Here is a 20,437-nt window from a genome sequence, read left to right as displayed (position 1 = left end):
AAGGAGAGAATTCTCCACCAATCAATAGAGATAAAAAGCCTGTTTTTCTTGGAAATGGTCCTACATTTATTCACGTATTATACATGCCTGCCCTGCCCTGTGCAATGGCTCCCAGGATATTGAGAAGACAAGAAGACACATAAAACCAGAGTTGCATGAAAATAACTTTTCTAGGCTGTTAATACGAACAACTATTATCAGGCAGACAAATGTTTACCCTTTCTATGGGAGCATTACTCATTGAATAGCACCTTAAATTGTCCAACTAATTTTATTCACTCATAATAAATAAATGCTATTCTCTTTTACTATCAAACTTAATTACAGTAAAGGTAAGTCATAACATCGCACTTTGCAATTTAGATTTAAGGATAGTGAATATAAAAACTGCATGTCTACTTCATCAGGAATTATGTATCGATCCATATTAAATTACCTACCAGTTCCTCTATGCAATGCCTTGCAGTGGGCAGATGCCTGTATGCACTGGCAAAAAGAAGGGAGGAAGAAAATATTTAGCTAAAACAAAATGACTCTTAGGGTACAACATCATCACTTCTTGGCACTGCTGTGATTTGACCATCCCCCTGTAAATGACATTTGCCGTTTTTATTGGAAATGACACAGCTTAAATGAACGTGTCCTCAAAATATAAGTTTGATATTTCATTCAGAACCATTGTGTCCGTGCGTTTGCATGCTGAGTCACTGATGGAGCTCTGGCTCAGCCAGGGGTAAATTGTCAATTCCATTTCCCTCAGTACTTGGCATTTCCTAGGGATGTGCCATTTGAGCTTACTCTTCCTGAGCTACCATGATCTGAAGGTGGTTTCCCAAACTTGCAAACTGCCCTGCTTTGTGCACCGGCACTTCTTCACTAAATCACCGCGTGGCTGAAGTGGTGATGTCAATCAACACACCTACTTGCTGAAATCAGTTCAGCTTTGGTTATAAACCCAGTGGAGGAATTCAAACAGAATGAAATGTCTGATTTAAAACCAGTTTAATATTATCCATATTTTAATGAAAAAAAAAATCAGTATGTTGTTCTAACAGAGGGTGCTTCTGTTACCAGTAGGTAAATTTTTAACACTTCGCTTATATTTTCAAATTCATGAACAAGAGTTGCTCAAGTCTGTAAAGCACTTAAAGGGTGAAAAGTCCTTTGGACAGTAGGAATCACCTGCACACCGTACCCATGAGACCGGGTGGGTAAGTGCTCTGTTGCCACCTGGGACACAGGGACAGTCTCATTGGAGCCAAAGCTGGTCCCCGGGCTCTTGGGCTGACACTCAGTCCATTTTATTCTGCCTCTGTACTTTCAGATTCTGCTGATGTGTTTCTTTTGCAAATCAATCATTCTGGGGGTAATTAACATTTAAAAGCCAGGTTTCTTTTAATTCCATTAGTATATTTGTGACAAGAAATGTGTTGGCAGAATCCAAAGGTTAAGAGTTACAATGAAGAACAAGTTTTAGGATAAATGAAAGTTAAGGCCTAAAATAGCCTGACAATACCCCATTAATCTGCACACTATTGACACAATAGTGGTCTGTTGTGTCAATGAGGATTTAAGAAGCTTTGCAGCACATGTTACTGATAGTTTATCATATCAATAGGAGCCTGCATACATTTGTGTTTAAAAACCTGTGGCTGTGTAATTCCCTGACTGTACACATATTGTAAATGCACATACTTTAAATCCTTACATAAAGTGGTTCCTAGCCATGCAGCAAATTTTGAAATGATAATAAACTACCATATTTAAGTGTAGACACAAGGTATTAGTCTTGGCTGTACCAAAATCCTCTAAAATGCTGTACTTCTAGCTGAAACCCTTTGCCCTACAGGAATGGGATCTCATTCTCAACATTGTGTCACCTGCCTAATTGAAGCAGAAGGAGATTTAAACCATATTAATCTTTCATCCTAATATATGGAAACCTTGAGTGAGCTTGTGGCTCAGAGGTATGGCAGGGAAGAAAGGTCCCTTCCCACAGGCTGCCCTTCTCAGAGCAGAGGCGAGCACACAGCCACAGCCCCAGCAGTGCCAAGGGCTGGGCATCCAACACCCCCCCAGCAGGGACAGCAGAACAACATAGAGGAGTAATTTCTACATGGCAGTCATAAAAGGGGTGTATTGAATGAAAGTATGAGTGGCTCTTCCAGTACTGCAGTTTTTCTGGCTGACACTACCATCAGGAGTTTCAAAAGGCAAGGAGCAAATCCCACATTTTTAATGCCCTGGTGTGGGTAGCCTGCACCTGCACCCATCCATACCCACCACAAATCCCCACCACAGTGGGTCTGCTCTGGGTGTCTCACTTGCAGTGCAAAGGCCACAGAGCTATTCTGTGAAACAAATCCTTCTTTTGGAAGCACTTTCAGCTTTGTTCTCCTGAGGTTGTGATTCAATTCTTAACCAAGCGAGTAGTCTCTATTGTGGCATTTTCATGCACTGTGCAAATTTTGATGCTTTTCAGATTAGGGCTGTTCATCAGAAAGAGAAAATAATGTCCTTATACCTTTAACCAGGCAGCAGCTCCTGGGGTGCCACATAGCTGTGCTGTGTTCACTGTGAGGAAGCCCATAATGATCTTGCCTTTAGCCTGTCACCACTAGGAAACATCAGAGAGAGACAGCCAAGGGGGACTGAGTTGCCAAAAACGTCCTATTCCCATGGCTGGGAGATTTTGTTGGCACCATCTCTAAAGAGAATTTACTATGGGCCAAATCCTGGCGCCCTTACTTAGATGAATCAGTTCTCAGGAGGCAACGCTCCCGCTGTGAGTGGTGCGTGTGTAAAAACCTGCCAGATCAGCCCAAAATGCTGCTTGGGAGTATCAGTGCTTGTCTTCCAGAGGGGTAGGAGAGCTGTGGGAAGCAACCAGCCCAAGGCTTTGCTGTGGAGACAGTGCTCAGCTAAGGGACAGGAATTTGGGAACTGCGCATGAATGAAGGATATATTCCCCAGCAAAAATCTCAGAATTACTTTTACTTGGATTTTTTCTTATTTTCCATAAAAAAAAAAAAAAACACAGATGAAACAGTTTGGCAAGTAATCGTTTTTTTTTTTTTTCCCTTGCAGGGGCATCCAAAATACTCCATGGTACTTTAAGCCTTAATTAATTTATCTTTCATGTGAAGAAAAATGAATTAGTGACAGCTATTTCCTGGACTTCATTTCTGGGATTAAACCCTTTGTTTCTGGAATATCTGAGGGAATTTTGGACAGGCATTTAAAAAGATGTCATTTCAAGGACATCCCCCCAGCACCACACGCAAAGTACTCGTCTGCAAAATAGAGTCTCATTAGCCCGCAAAATTGTATTGCTCGCAATGACTTTTTCTTCCCAAATAGAAATGAAAATTTCTGTCTTAAGAAGCGAAGGTGGCGTCGACGATGAACAAAACAAATTCTCGATGGCTTCGCTCCAGCTGTTTACCTCGGCGGCCTCGGGGCGGGGGCAGGTTTGCCGAGGTGGGCTGGGAGGGGTGAAACTACGGCCGAAGTTTGCCGGAGCCCCGCGCAGCCGGCGGGGCCGGTGTTGGTGTTGGTGTCGGGCGGCGCCCGGCGCTGCCCGCGGCGGGGGAGGCGGAGGCGGGGGGGCAGCGGCCGGGGCGGTGCCGGTCCGCCCCCGCCCCGCCATGGCGCGACTCGCCGAGCTCCGCCGGCGGCCGCGGGCCGCGCTCCCGCTGCGGTGAGACCGAAAAGTTGTGCGCGGTGCTGCCGGGGCGCGGGCCGGGGGCCCCCGCGGCGAGACACGGGCGAGAATAAATCCATAGGCGGGAGGTGGAGGTGGAGGCGGGGGTGGGCTCTGCCGGGCGCGCCTCCCCCGAGCCGCCCCGGCTCCCAGCGCAGCGGCCGGGATGGGGCGCCCGGCGGGGGGCAGCGAGCGGAGCGGGCCCCGCCGGCGGGCGGCGGCCGCGGGCAGCGGAGCGGCGGCTGCAGGTACCGGGGAGAGCGGCGGGAGCGCGGCGGCGCTGCCGAGCGCAGCGGGCGGGAGCCGGCGCCGGCCGCAGACGGGGCAGCCGAAGCGGAGCTGTCGGGTTTATCCCCGGCGAAGTCGCCCCGGGGCGCTTGGGGTGAGTCGGGGCTGGCGCCGCGTCGGGGGCTGAGCCGGGCCGGGCCGGGGCTCGGCGCTGCCGGCGGGGCGGGGAGCCTGGCGAGCTGTGATTTACCGGCTCCCCGGCAGCAGCCGGGCGCTGGGAGGCAGAGGGAGCCGCGTTTCCAGCTCCCCATCAATAATGGATGGAAACAAATACTGGAGTCAGTTCTGAATTATCTCCGTGCCGCGGCAGGGGCAGCTCCGCGCCCGCCCTCCTGTCGAAAACAATGCTCAGGTGCAGAGCGGGGAAACTTTTTTTTTTCTTCTGGGGGGTGGGGGCGTTTCATCACTGCAGAAACCGATACAGCTGCTTTCAAGGAGTAATTAGAAAGGGTTTAAAGCCTTCTTTATTATTTATAAGGATGAATGGAAATGAAAGGTCACGCAGATATATCTAGGTGGCTCTTACGCCTGTATTTTAAAGGGCTGTGGGGTGGTTGGGGAGGGTTTTTTACATGGTTGTTGTGTTTTATCTTGTGAGTTGAAAAATGGGATTAACTGCTCTAGGTTGATGTGTTGAAAAAATTGTAGTTCCGGTGGAAATCCCACTTGTTAGCATGAATATAGCTGGTCTTAAATTAGTGGGCTTCTGCCAATCTCTCGGTTGTTTCTTACTTCTGGTCAAGATTATGTCTGTAGCACAGGCGTTAGCCTGTGAGTAATTTGAGCAAAATTTAGCCCTCCGTGTGTAAAGTCATTTGTTTTTGTGTTTGTGTGTGGCTTAGAATACATTTACTTTTGAGCATAGCAGCAGCAATGATGGTTCATAATGCTCACATATGTGGCACTTGCTGTACAGATGGTATTGTAGCTTATCCATGTACACACACACACACGCTTCACACATAATGTGCAGGAATTACAGCAAACTTCCTCCAGAATACTGTTCAGTGCTCTGTAAATGCGTGGCATTTTTTTTTCCCCTGGTTATTTCCTTTGGGGAAAAAAAAGCATGCATCCTTACTGGGGTACCTTTGTGCTTCAAGTTGTTGGTCTTACTAATGTTCCCTAAATATTATTTGAAGAAACAGCTTCCTACTGTCTTAGAGGCGTTTACTGCTGGTCTGTTGCTCTCACATACAAATACTTTCACAGAGAATTTTCTGAGGTTCTCTCCTTTTCCCAAGTCCAACAGGAAGCTCATTGTAAAGCTTTGCAATTACTTTTGTGGCAAAAGAGAATAGACGTTTTTCCTGCTTTATTCACACTATAAAATTCTGTGCACCTCTGAAGTCTACTTGAGTTCCTTTCAGTAAATTAAGCTGTATAGAATCATGTTTAATGTTGTAAGTGACGGGCATATTTTGTTATGTTGGCAGATATTGTATAAACATTTACTCTGGCTTAGATAAAAACAAATTGCCAGCTTAGTGCTTTGATTTCTTTTCTATATAATTATGAACTTCAGCAGTTTTTGTGTTAAGTAATATAAAGCTCAGGGTTTTTTTAAATTCGGAAGGAAAATTTTGTAGTAAGAATTTATTAGGATTCTTAATTATGTAGCTCAGATTTGTTTTCAGAAAGGCAGCCAAAAAAGTATAACCCAGAGGCTCTACATTGGTTTATTTAACCAGCTTCTTACTTTCATCTGCACCTTTAGTTACAGTGAACCTTCCTCCCCCATATCCTGCAGTCTGTCACTACCTGCTCTCCTTTATGGTGAGATGTAACAGAGATAACATCATTTTCTAAATGTGCTTTGTGTGATGCAGGAGTGTGTGCCAGGAATACAGTGCTGGCCCTGTCAGAGCTCCACAAACCAGCTGTGTGGCTGCGGGTTTTCCCCCCAGCCTCCCGCGCCCTTTGAGCTGGACCATCTGAATGTTCCTGGGAATGGCTGAGCTGAGCTGACTGTTAGAGCAGATATTTCAGCCCCTGAAGCTGCCATAACTTTGCTGTCTATTTATGAAGAGCACATTCAGATGGAATGCTTAATTATAGATGCAATTCACTGGAGAATTGATCTTTGATCCAGTTGGTCCTGTCATGAGAGGTGTGTGAAGGAAAAGTCCAGGTTGGAAGTTCAGTTCAAAGTGTATTTTAGGCACTTGTAATAGTGTATCTTCTGGTCTTACTACAGTTGATCGCATTCAGATTTCAGTTCTGAATTTTTATGGGTTTTTAATTCTTTCAGAACATTAGTGCACTTAACACAGGACTCAGTATCCCCTGAAGTCAGGTGTAGCCAGTTAGATGGACAGAACCTGCATGGAAATGTTGAAATGCTATGCTTGTTTGTCCTTCTGAAAAATAAAAAGCAGTTTGAAATCTGAAGTCAAGTGAAGGTTAGGGGTGAATATGGTCAGTTTTCATCAGGTGTGGAAAAGTGGTATGATTGAGACTGTTTCAGTTCTAGTCTTTTTTGGTAACACAAAGGAAACAGGTACTTCAACAGCTTCTGTGCCTGCATAAGCTTATGTGGAGCCTACTTATGTTGCAGTCTCTGATATTTTTCAAGGCTTAGACTGTGTGTTTGCTAACTGAACAGAGGAGATGATGGTTGATTACATACTCATATGTTAAACATACCTCTAATTCCAGATTGATAAAATCAGGTACCTTTCCACTTGATAAAGTAACAATTTGCTCCACAAGTAATTAAGAAAAGATGGAATAAGGCATATTACTGGCATTGGGTAGCACAAGTTATTTTCAGTCTTAGCAACTCTGTATGCAATTAAAACAGTTCAAATGTTGCTTTCGTCAAAACTGCTGCTCGAACAGATGATCCCTTCTTATGCATCCGATAAGCTACTGCAGTTACTGTTAAAATCCATCTAAGCCATTTTATTAAGCTGTTATTTGTTCTGTGAATAGCTGCCAGCCTTGAGTTCAAAAGAAAGTGGGTTCTGATTTGTTCCTGTGTCACATGGAAGAGGTGTGCAGTGAGAACAGTGTTACTGCCCTTTCCATGCTGTTTGTGGAGCTCTGTGTGTTGTGTGCCATAGCCTGCTTTCCCTCGTCGTGGCTTGACAGTAATTACAGTACAGCTAATATCAGAAGTTGGTTCAGTTTATTCAGACAGGATGACTGTTGAATTGTCCCACTTCCAAAGTCAAATGTTTTTGTCAACCACAGAGATCAAATCTGCAGTGCATATATACAACATATGAGTAGTATTGATTTCCCTAACTTTTCTTTTCCATTCGGCTTTTGTTAAGTAACCCAGATTAGCATTTTAACAACCCTGAAGTGAACTTCTGCTATTCTCCCTGCTTGGACAGTGTGTGTAGACCATCCATCATCCTGTCCTTGGCCACAACAGGCTACTGGCTCCATAACCATTTGGAGCTACACAGAAACCACCCGACTGTGAACAGCACAGCTGGCTACAGCAATTTTTTCTTCCACGCCACTGGCAGCATTGTCTGGCTATGGTAACTAAAGTTAACATCCAGAACGTGAAGTTTCTTTCATTCTGGTGCCCCTGCCCAGCCCCACTGCAGCTCGGTGTGCACACCTGCAGAAGGAAGGGCTGCAAAATAGCTGGGAGGAGTGAGGCAACCGCTGGACTCTTGCTTTTCAAGGCTCCAGTTTGGAGACAGCAACCTGTTGTTTGGAGTGGGATGACATTAACTCTGTCCATACTCGAGAGGGAGCTTGCTGGCTGCATCCTGTGTGTGCTCAGTGTGCAGACTGGGGTGAGCTTGGGAAGTGCCAGCTACAGAAACAGAACTTGCCACTTTAACTTAGCCACACAAACTGCCAAGGAGCACAGAAAGAAATGGAGAATTTCGGCTGTGTATTTCACACATTCTTGTAGAAGCCTTTTTAGTTCCACAACGGAAACCATGTGATTTCACAGGATCTGTGCCCAGACTCTAATACTTGCTACAGATGCTTTCCTTGGTTTGTTTTGCAGATCTATGAATGCAATGGGAAAGAAGTTGTTACGGCATTTGTTGTTTTAATTCTGACGTGTGCTTTGAATGGCACATAACCAGCAGGTGAATGTACTTGTGACTCTATGCTAATTTTACTTGTTGAGATTTTTGCATAATTTAAATAAATTGGCCTAGCATGGCTCTCTGTCATGTGTGAGCCACTGCTTTCTTGCTAGAAGAGAACTTTTGCTTTCAAGAGCAAAGGAGGTCGAGAGGTATTAGTGGGAAGGGAGGGGCTTGGTGGGAGTGGAGGAGCAAAGTGGCGGTGGAAGAGGAGCAAGGAGCTCAGGCAAGCAAGTAACATTTGTTCTGTCCAGAATGGTTACAAACCTTGTAAACGAAATCAGTCCCTGGACAGCTTTGATTTATATTCTCACACAGCAGATTGGCCTTGGTCTGCCTGACCTTGGTAACATAACAGAGGTCGTATTTGCACATAGAGACTCTCCCTGCAAAAAGGTTTGTTGTTGCCGTTACTTTTTTTTTAACCGTTACATCTAAGAGCCAAATCGCAGCCCAGTTTCTAATTGGATAGGCACTGGGAAAGCTCAGAATGAAAGGGATGGATCCTGTTCCCACAGTGGATGGTTTAAAAGAAGAGATGGCAGATGGGTACAGTCGGGCAGTGGCCTCTAGAAGCAGGAGAGCCGTGCTGACCTGCATAATCAGCGGCTGTGCTGGGGCAGAGCCACCTAAACACAGCCGAGCTGTGTGTGTCGGGGACAGGGGCACACAGGCTCTGGCATCAGAGGCAAAGGGGAGCTTTGAAGAGGGCCTGGGATGAGAACGAGGAGTTAATTGGCAGATGCCTGCTAGGGGGCTCTTCAAGTGTGCGAGGGACAGCAGGGGGGCAAACACAGAGTTGCTCATCTAGAAGGGTAACGAGTGAGTGGTGGGGAGCAGCATCACAGACTGGCTGCCCACCAGCGGTGGGAGTGAAGCCTCAGAAGAGATGAGAGCTGATCAGCCGGTCACTCGGCTCAGCTGTTACTGCAACAATAGGCTTTTCCTAATGTGAGCTACATAGTTCATCTTTATTTTACCAAATGGTCATGGCAGCTGGGACTCTGCTTTCTCAAGCAGTGGTAAAGAACCAGCTCACACCTATGTTGGGTAGGGCCTTTCTCAGAGCTTTATTGTGGTGTGAAACAAAAGGTATTTCCCTCAAGTGCTGCTGCCTCGCTTCCCGGGCACTGGGGGTGGGCAGGGACTGCAGCACCAGCACAAAGTGTTGCTGCTATTTCTGTGTCTGTCTATCATGACAGATGCACTTTGGGGTTGAAAAAAAATCTTCATGCTTGTATGTCAAGCCCTTGTTTATGCTGTGCCTCCATTTAGGTACCCCCCTTCCAATGTTGTGTGAACCCCTTCGTGTCCCATTGGGCTGTGTAACCATTGTGTTTTGGGAGACCACAGAGAAGAAAAATGTGTATTTAATTTTTAAAAACCTCCATGTATAGTTAAGACTAAGTATTGAAATTTTAGATGGCACTTGAATGTAGCCCGTGTGAGGGAGCGCGGCTCTGCCTGTTGCTGTGATGGCAGCCAGGCCAAGAGGGGGCTGTGCAGGCAGAGTGTGTGTGTTCCTGGGCAGTGCAGGAGTAAAATACCAGAGCACTGCCTGGTGGGTCAGGGCCCTGTGGAAACAACTTGAAGCAGCCAACCTGGAAGGCAGGAGAGGGCCCTCTGGCTCTTCAATAGTTGTCCAAGAGCCAGCTTTGGCACCCCTTGCAAATATAGCTCTTTTGTGTATTGCCACCTGGGGACGAGTGCTGGAGAGAAGGGAGCAGATAACAGAGGAAAAGCAGTAGTGGGAAAGCTGTCAACAGTGTGTGAACAATGTCCCCAGGTGTCTCATGAAAGGAGTAATAAGGGAGGGGGGAAATAATCTTGCAGAGTTCAATGGTTTCCTTCAATTTGCAAACTTCTCTCTGTGACAGTTGCTTTAACCCAGCACGTGTTTATCAAAGATTAACACCGAAAAGCCAGTAATTTGTTTTTGCTCAGTAAATCATATTTTCTTCATAAAGTAAAAGCTGTGTGGATATTTTTAGCATTATGTCGTTTTTTTCCTTGATGATAACCTCAGACAAAAATAATCAAATCTCATGCTTTGGGGATTAATCTGATTTCCTGCAAGGGTATGGATAGAATTTTTTTTGTCTTGCATACCACTATACAGACAGGTTTTACTGTGAGAGTGGATTATGGCTTTTCCTCCCCCTAAAGCATCAGTTTTTCATCCTCACCAAAAACATAACAAACACTGCTCATGGCTGAACAGTGGTCTTCAGCAGCAAGCTGTGCCAGCACAAACCTAAATATTTGGTGCAGAGGGGTAAGAAAAATAGACCTGCAGACGTAAATAGTGTGGGAGATAGGTATGATTATCTTGTCATGTTGTTACACTGGCTAATATTCCTTGTGACAACCCAAGGATTTAAGGAAACATTGTAATTGTATTGGGGATCTGGGGAGGCCAATGTGGAAGAGAGAATGGAACAGGCTGTAATAGAAAGCTTTAAAGCCCTAAGTCTCATTCCCTGATTTGGCAGAGATTTCCTTCTGACCTTGATTCAAGCACTTGCAGTCCATGTGTTACTGATTTGAATATATTTTTTTAAAAATTTTACTGTGAAAGGTCTGATCTGTGACTTCTCTGTGGCTCACAAGTCAAAATGCCAAAGTATTGTGATGCAAATATTTCCCTGTCTTGCAGAGTGAATGTTATCCTGAGGTGATGGAGCCCAAGTAAAGCAGAGAGGAGGGAGAGCTGAGCCCAGCATGGCTGCATCCAGCTGCAAACACTGCCATGGATGGGCTCTGCAGGTTGTGATTGCTCTGTGCAAAGTGGGCAATTCTGTGGTGCAGAGTTCCCCAATTCAACACAGGGATGTGCCCAAGCTTGGGGCCCAGAGCAGGGAGAGCCATGGCTACACATTTCTCCAGTCCTGTCTCCAGCCCCAAACTGGCAACAAATAGGTGTAGTTTACCTTACTGCATTTATATCAGTTTAATAACTTCAGCAGGATGCAGCGCCAGGAATCCGCCAGATCAAATGCTGCACTCATACATCTGATTTCTAAATACATAAAAATAAATTTTTCACCACTACTCTGTGTTTCTGGTGAGCCAGAAATACCCTCAGCACAAGGTGTGTGTCCCTGTCCCTCTGACCATCCCCAGGGTCTCACAGCACGAGCACGGTGTTCCCCCTCCCATGTGAATATGTGTATACATACACATACAAATACACACTTGGAGACTACAAAGGCAGCAAATGTGATAATGTGATCCAACTGTTCAGTGCTAGGCTAGAAAGAAGTATTTTTCTGCCATTATGTGAAAATTTAGCGTGACTGGAACAGAGTCTGCATTTGATTAGGCAATTTAAGAAATGGAAGAGACTTCATACTGTAGGGCAGTGCTGCAAAACAATTGCTCGGAACATGTTCTAAAATTGGTTTGCCTTCACCAGATTTCCATGTGTTTCTGCACGACATCTCAAATGAAAGTATGAGCAGTCACGTGGCAAGTGACAACATTTTGGTATTATGGTAAATAAAAGCAGCAGTTTAAACAATTACTCCAAATCCTGAGAAGACTTTGAGATAAAGGAAAAAAAAAACTAAAACCAAAAAACAAAACTCTCTATTTACTGTAAGCCTGGGAAGGACATTTCATAACACATCCTTTTACTGGCATAGTTAATCTTTAATCCTAACAAGATAATAGTAATTGTTAACTTTGAGCTCAAGGTTCCTCCAGGTTTTCATGCCTGTGTTTTGTGCATGTAATTGATGGTGCCCAGGAAAGGGGCAGAGCACATGCTTTGCATATACAAATAGGTAACTGGGTGGCCAGCTACCAGATTTCTCCGTGCAGAAAAGGCAAGGCTAGTTAAAAGCATGTTGTTCCCCAGTCTCTGTAGGCAGTATTCCTGCAGGCAAGGCTGGCTGACTGTTCCAGCCCTGAGAATGGCATTCAGAGAATACCAGCACAGTGTTTAAGATCTCTCACGTGCCTCTTGCCAGTGGAGTCCTCTCCTGTCTCTCCCTTTGCGTTTTCCGCAGCCATTTACCTTCTCTCTGAAGTGAGAGCAGTGACATGCAGCAGCCTTTCCCCAGCAGCAGCAACTCAAGCCAGCAATGCTCCAGCGAGGCACAGTGCTGAGATGCTGCAGGGATGTTTGTAGCAGGGGAGAAGGGTGGGTGGAAAGAAGTGCTGCTTTCTGGAGTGAGGTTGACAGCAACATTGTCTGAGGCACAGCCTGTTGAACAGCAGATGTGCCCTTTCCACAGTGCAAATCCCTTTTTTCTCCATCTGCCCTGCTTGTTGGTGCATATTCCTTCCCTCAAACCTCCCTTCCATTTCAAAACATCCCATTCCCTTCATGCAGTAGGCAGACCCTGACCTCCTGGGCTCCAGCCAGGACTCAGATGGGCAGCACTTATCCCAGGATCGGGCTGCAGCCCTGCTCAGGGGGAAGCTGCTTTCACTGCTTTCTGCAGGGCTGGGACACAGCAGGGCTGGGACACAGCAGGCCCGGGGTGCTGCCAGCAGCTCCCTTGGCTGTGGCATCAGCTGGACTTGTGCACATTGTACCTGAGACCTTTGTATGTCCTCACCTGCAAGTACTGGTTCATTCCTGTCCCAGAGGTACCTTATCAGATGATGCCTAATCATGCTGAAATGAGTGGCAGTTCTGCTATGTAAATCGTGTTCTACAGGCTTCCAGGAAGAACACTGACTTCCTTCACTTACAGCACTGACCCTCCTTCACTTGTAGCCAACCCTCCTAAAGTGAGGAAAAGTGATACTTTGGTCAGGTTTTAGGCTTTTGTTTCAGGCCAAGGAGGGGGGGTAGTTTGGGCATTACTGAACCTACATCCAAGCCTGTGTGTACTTCAGGAGATAATTAGGTCTTTGCCATTATGGTTTAAGGGTTCTCCCTAGTTTTCAGGATAAAAGTATTTTGGTCTAAAACACATTAATCAAAAGCATCAGACACCTCTGACACAACTGGGACCTGGAGGTGCTCAGGACTTCACCCTGATGAGCCACAGCTGCTCTCCCCAGCAGGGTGGCTTTGCTTTTCTGGGGTTGGGGTCAGGGCAGGAGTAGGAGTTCCTGCTGCCCATGGCCAGGAATTAATGGAGGATCAGTGCCCAGAGTATGGAACAAAGGGCACTGCACTGACATTCCCTGCACCAGTCTGTGGACACCTCCACAAATAAATTTAGTATATCCTAGGGCAGTCCCAGCTGGGCATGAACAGTTTGAATTAATGAAATGCAGGTCTGCTAAAATGGTGGATCCAGAGCACTGCTGAAGTTAAAGCACCTTGCACTCCATCACTGGTAGCCCAGCCCTGGCAAGCTTGCAAGGAAAGCGTGTCCTGCAGCAGCTTTGCAAAACAGAACAGATGTGACCATAGATGTGAGCTGAAATCCAAGTTTGGTTTCAGGTGCAGGACTTCCATGTCATCCTTATAAGAGAAGGTAGTTAAGATTCAGTCTCAAAAATTAACTTAAAATAACCATAATTGAGGCAATCACAGTTTGCTTAGCATTTTATTTCCTTTCCTGCTGAAACTATCTGGTGTTCAAGTAAATTTCTGATCACAGGAGAATTTAGCCCTCAAAGTGCTTCTAATCAACCACTAAACACTTGCATCATTAAAAGTCACCCCAGCCATTTTGCAAGTTCTGTCAACTCGTTCTAGAGCAGGAGGGGTGCGCTTGCTGCAACGTTCAAAGCCTGCAAACAACTGAAGTGTAGCTGGCAGTGCCATAAGCCAATTAAGATGAAAGCTGTGATACTCACTGGTAGGGTTTCATCACTTTAATATTAAACTATCTTTTTTTACTTAGGCATAGATCAAGAGGTGTTAATGCAGAATCCTTAAAAGAAGTCAAGTATTATCTTAAAATAACAGACCTGTTATTTGCACTTTCATGCTCAATTAATATCTCAGCTCTAAATATCCTATTTTTTTTTCCTCAGAGCTGCAGACTTTAAAGTTGTTATAAAAAGTAAGGATGGCTGCATACTGCAAGTTTACATTTGAGTGTATGTTTATAGGACAGAAAGAGTTGTTATTTCTGATTCATTCATACAAAATCATCAGGAACTCATGTTCCTGAAAGGGACTGCAAGAATTAAGTACCTTTCTTTCATTATAGCCACAAATATTTTCCTGGGTTATTTGATAATTAGCTGAAATAATCTGTCACCAAATTCCACAACATGGATTTATCACATCATAGAGAATCTCTGAGATTTAAATGTTCTGTAAACCTCTGTGTCAGGCATTGCCTTCAGGAACTTTATTGAAGTCAGCCTTCATTAGAAGAAACATATACTGGAATGACATTAAAAAGAATTATAAAGAAAATCACGCTTGCATTGATGCTGGCTGTTGTATCCCTGTTTTGGGAGGACTTACCACGCTATAATGCAATTGCATCATTGGAAAACCTATGTATAGATATGACCTAAAATGGGAATCTAATCCCATGCCTTTCCTATCAGAAACACTGATACAGATTTTTAAGGTAAATGTTGCATTCTATGTGGAATACTTTCTGGCTTGTAAGCAAATGACTCATCATACACATTTCACACAGTAAGACATTGAAAAAAAAAGACCAAGACCAAAAAATAGAGATGGGAAAAAGAATTGTTGGCTCCCCCTTTAGAGTTTGAAACACCAGACCCTGGGCCATGCTTGTCTTATATTTTGACTCAGATGGTACAAAAAGGCTCAATTTTCCTCTTTTGATTACTAAAACACACTTTGGCCTGGCCCCGCCAGTGCATGGCTCTGCTCTGGAGTTATTTTATTCCAGTCACAGCAGGGATGAGGTGCTATTCTGGGTGGATGTTCTGGTGCATCTGTGGTTGCCAATGTGTACATTTCTACAAGTCTAGGGTGCCCCTGAAGGCAGCCTGTACCACCTCCATGTAATTTCTTCTGAACATTTTGTCTTCTGAAAGGATTGACCTGGTTGGCAAACTGAAATTGAGCAGCACTCCCTTTCTGTACCCTGCACTCGCTGGTGAGCTGTGTTCTCTCTGCAGCTGGCTCAAGTTGAACTTCTCCCACCTGGCAGCAGTTACCATCAGCAAGTAAACTCAGGTGCAAATCCTTAGCCCCCTAAGCAGAGTCACTGCCAGCAAGCTTTTACCTTCATGAAGCCCAGAACTTGAACCATACCCTTTTCAGGTAGTGTTTTTTACCTGCTGTAGACCATAAGTGATTTGTACATCAAAAGATAATCCCTGATAATCCCTGAGGCTGCAGTAAACAAGATTTTTATCCTTTCTGCACTGGTCCTTTGCATCCAAAATAAAGGGGAGAGGTGCTAAACACAAGTGAGTTCCCATTCAGCCTTCATTTGGGTGCAGGTGGAATCTGTGACTTGCTCTAGCCTGGCCAACAGATCTGTGTTGCTTGAGTAGTGTTCTGATTGAGAGCTTCAAGGCACTGCTTTGGCCAAGGGCTCAGTGCCTGAAGCCACTGTCCAAGGGTGCCCTGAGCCCCTCAGCAGGGCTTGTCTCAGGGGCTCAGTGGAAGTTGCTGGGTTTTGCACAAGATCAGCTTCTCTCTGCATCAGGGACTGAAGTCTCAGCTGTAGGCCCTGAGAAACTTGCTGAAAATCTGTAAACAAGCAGCAGTAAAAAAATTGTTGTTTGGGCTTAACTTTTATTATTAGAGTGGTTTCATGCTCAAAATTTCAGAAGGTACCATCTGAGAAAGACACTAGTCAGTGCTTTTGCACTAATTAGTGCCCTCAGGGAGCCATTTGCATGCAGGAAGAAACAGAGGACAGCAGGGATTTCCTGGTTTGTCCGAGTCCAGTCAGCTGGGATTGTGGGAAACCACATCAACATAAATTGACTAGGCTCAGCATATTACTAATCAATTCTGCCTGTCCCCCCTCAACATTATGGCCAACTTGTACTTCCAAGCACAGAGGGGATCCTTGGTCTCACCGAACAGCCTGGGTCTGGTGGAGCAGGAAGGTGATGTAGTCATTTAGTCAGCTTTTATTATTGCAACCCTTTCCTCCATTCCTTGCCAAACTCTTCACACTTTTAGGATGTATCTTTTGTTCTGACCTGTCTTGAACTTTGCTGTACTGCACTCCTGTCTGTGCTTAGCATTTTGGGAAGCATTTATCGTGTTAAGAAGATTTTTAAGATTTTTTTTTCCAGTAAGTAGAAAATATTGCATCAGTCTGGTTTGGAGCCATTTTATATTTTGCTTCTCCCCAGCTGGCTGAATGCCCTTTCCCTTCCCCCTTCTCTTTTACGTGGCAGTGCACGGAAAGATGATTGATGGAGCGTCACCAGCACGTTGTCAAAGGCTGGAATAGATTAATGGGCAAGAAACACCAGCCTGTTCCCCTCCGTGTGTGATTGTTTGAAGGCAGGCTCATATTTTAACGGGAATTATATCCTGCTTCTCTGGATTCCCCCAATCAGGAATTGAAGGATGGGATTTCTATCTGAGATTGAAAGGTGGCAGCCACAAAGAGCCAGTTTATTACTTGGGACAACTGCCTGCCTCCCATCTGACCAACAGCATCTCCCTGAGGCCTGTCTCAGGCAGGTTGCTCTCCTCCTTAACAAGGTGGATTTTTGCCACCAGTTAACATTTACACCTCTAGTTCTTTCTCCTTGCAGACACAACTCATTATGGCACAGGCCACGTGGCCAGAGGAGCTCTGATCTGTAACCCCATTTTCACCTGAGGGACACTGCTCAGTGTGCCCCTGCTGCAGGGAAGGAGCACATCTGACCCCAAGCAGCTCAGAACCTTTGAAAAAGCTTTTTTGGTGCTTGGCCTGGGCCACAAAGTCAGCCTTGATCTGTACCTCAATTCCCCAGCTGCAAAACAAGGATAGCAATATGGTAATTTCCAAACATTGCACTTACCATGGATTGTTTTCTAGCAGAAATGCTAGGAATGCAATTTATAAGAGAAATTAATCAAAGACTGGGCTGATCCTGGCAGGGGAAAATAATCAAACCCAGAGTATGAATGTTTTCTGCATTTTCTTGAAGGTAGACATTGCCAGCATTTCGTAATCAGCTATTTCAGGCCTAACAGATATTTCAGCATTGTTATTTGTAGTCCCCAGTAGTGGCCTCCACTAAAAGGTTTGAATGTGGCAGGAATTACGTCTTTCACACCAGTCTATCTCTGTCTACCAGAAGGCTACACCTGGCTGTCATAAACCCCTGCTCCAAGGGCTAGAGCCCATTTTTCTGATTATCCAGGAAACAGCTGTTCTTCCCAGTTTATTCTCTCTGCAGTGGTTCTGATCTCGAGCCTGTGTCCAACCAGATAAAGGCTGCATTTAAGAGCCTCTTGAAGCAGGTGAATTTTCTTTTCATATGTAGCTGGAAAGCAGAGCTACTGTTAATATTCTTTTAGTAATTTTCCAAGCAAAATAATAAAGAAATCTGTACTTGTTGCCTGGCTGGTGAGAAGTGATTACCTGTGGTTTGCTGATCCAGTGCAGCTCTCTGTCTGCCTTTCTGTCTTGTTGTGACCAAGGTCTGTGCTTCATGTCAGTATTTTCTTTGATAGAGATTTGCAGCAGATTATGTTTAGTTAGAAAAGATTGCTGAACACAACTAACTATTCCTGCCCTGTGTGTTCTCAGGGTTCATCTCTGGAGTATCCTGAGATGTTTGAGGGTTTTTGGGGGAATGTGAGTTTGTCTCTGCTCTGGATGCATCCTCTGGGGAAACACGTCCTCTGGATTTACATTTACAAAACTTTGCATTCTTTTAGTGTGTTTGATACCCTGCCTGAAATTTGAATCTGTTTGAGAGAACTGATACTTTGTTTACCTGGCATTTCAGTTGTTTCCTGTTTGCCTTTGTGACAGTTTGCTGCATATTGGCCATGATAATCATGACCTAAAAACAAGTTGCCCTTTGACAATTGTGACCTAAAAACAAATATAAATTGCCCTTTTTTTCTGCAGCCATTTCCTGGAGCCCAAAAGTTAGTATCTGCCTCTGTAAGGCGGGTTGCATGGAAGATTTGTAATTGTCACCCCAGTCTATTCTTCCCAGATGGAACACTGGAAGGGAAAAGAAACTTCCTGTTACATGCCCCTGCTTGGCACAGGTGGAACTTGTACAGTTTGCAAGTTGTGTGCAGTTTGAAGCTGGGCCAGGGTCTCTTTGAGTCATGATGTGGACCACAAGCAGCCTCATCTTCTATGCTGACTGCAACCTACATGTCTGGGAGAGCTTCTCACTCTTTGGCAATTTGTATTCATTTGTTCTCCAAGAAAACAAGGCTTCAGGGAAGACTTTTACTAAGCACCTTATAGATGTTACTGTGCACCAACTCAACATGCAGTTTATGTGTCTCCCCCTTTCTCTTTCACTGGAAAAGGAGTGGGCTGGATCTTTGGAGCCTGCTTTTCCTTACAAAAAGCCCCAAAAAAAAAGATTGTGTAAGCATTAATGATTTGTTATTGTGTCTGGGAGCCACAGTACTGCAGGACTTCGCTCTAATGGTGCTTTCACAAGAAAGAACTAATTTGACTAACTTTATTAATTCCAGTTTGTTTTAAGTTTGCTCATTAGTAATTTAACGCAAGATGCTTCAGCTGAAGAGGCCATATCAGGACAAGGAAGAGCAGAGGGAAAGTGCCAGGAATCATTAGTGTTTATTAACCACTGCACTCATCAATCTTGACTAAGAGCACAGCCCATTCGTTCTGGACTGGTGGACTGAGATACAGAAATATCATTAACAGTGAAAATGCTTCTTTCCAGGTCAGTCTGTAATGGGCAGGCATCCAGACAACACCCCCACCCCATCCCCAAATGTTCCCAGCCGTTCAGCTGGTCTCAGTGCAGCCCAAACTGACAGCTCAGCAGCCTCTGGAAGGAGGAAGCCCTGCCCCTAGCCAGCCATAGTCTCAATTAACAAATACAGCATTTTCATCCCCCATAAGCATTACTGGAAGGTTAAGTGTTGTTATGAAGGGGTTTTTTAATTGCTTTTCAAATTATTAAATGATTAATACTTTTGTGCTTTGCTGGATCAGGTCTGGCACTTTGTGTTGGCAACATATTCTTCTCACTGAAAGTCTTGAAACATTAAAATGGAAAGGTTTCTTTTTTTTTTCTGTTTAGACAAAGCGTTTAATAACCAATTTCAGCAACTGCAAGGCACTGAGCTGATGACTCAGAGCTCTGACCTGTGAGTCGGGGCTGAATGAATGCCTCCAAAAGGTTGGAAGAGGGAATAATACTGCATTTGCCAGGTTTCTAATGAGAAATATGACCCCTGCCCAGTCCACTTGCAGTCATTAAGGATCACATTTCACTTTGAGATGTGTTTTCTTGCATCCTACCCAAATTGCAACTTGAGTAGTTACATTCTGCTCACTAAAATATCCCTGTGGTTTAATTGAAGAAGTTATGTTTCCCTTCCTCTCTTAAAAGCTTTGTTGTCTAATGTTGTGGTGCTGTCATGATCTGTGCTGTCTGATCTGCAGAGCACACACACACAACCCCCAGGTGAAAGCCTCTGAAGCCTTTGACAGTAGGAGATAGAATGAGGGGGAAAGTGGCATCTTGGGAAGGTGGTTCAGCATTGCATCCCCATTTGAGTCTCTTGCCCCCCGGTGAAGTGTGTGACAACAAGTGTGTCACACTACAGGAGCAGCATTTTGCATTTACTTTGCACATGTGTAAGTCACTGCACAAGGCAGAGCATCAGGTCCCTGCTCCTGGGTATCAGGTCTGTGACAATTGGCACGTTGGACTGAGCACTGAGATGGCACAGCCTGGAAACAAGCAATGGCATTAAAACACAGCATGGATGTTCAGACACATTGTGTATGTCATGACACTTTGTGGATGAGATTTAGGTACTTTATGGGAAAAGGGTGTGTTGGATGACATTTGGTGATTGAGGGGATGGAAAGAGATTGCAGTTTAATTAAACTTCTAATCCCAAGTTTGACAATATTTCTTGCCAGGTCAGCACCCTGTATGTTCTATTTCCGATTCTGTGAATTAAAGGGCTGACAGTCGTCATTTCTTTGGAAGTGCCTGTAAATCCAGCTAAGAATTAGCAACCATCAGTGGTTCAGAGCAGCTTCCAGCAGGGCTGTGTCACGCAGCAGTTTCCCAGCAGTGTCCCCATGGCTGTCCCATGCTGCCACAGCCTCACCGCTGCGTCCCTGTCCTGTCTGCAGGTAGTTGAGCAGTGCTGTCACCTGTCCCCAGCCATGAGGCTCCCCGTGCTCTGTGCCTTGGTGACACTGCTGAGCCTGTCCCCCTGCCGGGCCGTCAGCTTCCCCGAAGACGAGGACCCCATCAATGTTGTGGACTACCACTGTAAGTAATCTGCATAAAGAGCTGATAAACCCCAGGGAAAAAGTTCTAGTGTTGGTTTTAT

The 20,437-nt window shown here is 45.0% G+C and overlaps 1 protein-coding gene across 16 annotated transcripts in view; it reads left to right on the top strand.

Moving 5' to 3' along the window:
• The window catches only part of SEMA6D (semaphorin 6D), a 411,819-nt gene that overhangs the window by 376,828 nt on the left and 14,554 nt on the right, over nucleotides 1-20,437 (top strand). For 7 of the 16 annotated variants that reach the window (XM_071441515.1, XM_071441514.1, XM_071441518.1 and 4 more), the window contains one exon: nucleotides 20,235-20,376. In XM_071441515.1, coding sequence (XP_071297616.1) covers nucleotides 20,268-20,376 — 109 coding nt within the window. In that variant the 5' untranslated portion in view covers nucleotides 20,235-20,267. Of the gene's footprint in view, nucleotides 1-3,356; nucleotides 3,481-3,572; nucleotides 3,701-3,833; nucleotides 4,086-4,196; nucleotides 4,344-20,234; nucleotides 20,377-20,437 lie in introns of those variants that run through there. The other 9 variants (XM_071441512.1, XM_071441511.1, XM_071441508.1 and 6 more) reach the window with 6 other exon arrangements.

The sequence above is a fragment of the Agelaius tricolor genome, unplaced genomic scaffold (assembly GCF_023055355.1).
Source record: "Agelaius tricolor isolate 1412-34295 unplaced genomic scaffold, bAgeTri1.0.p SCAF_16, whole genome shotgun sequence".
Classification (NCBI taxonomy): Eukaryota; Metazoa; Chordata; class Aves; order Passeriformes; family Icteridae; genus Agelaius; species Agelaius tricolor.
Note: the sequence above shows the minus strand (reverse complement) of the source record. Positions and strands in the feature narration are given on the sequence as shown.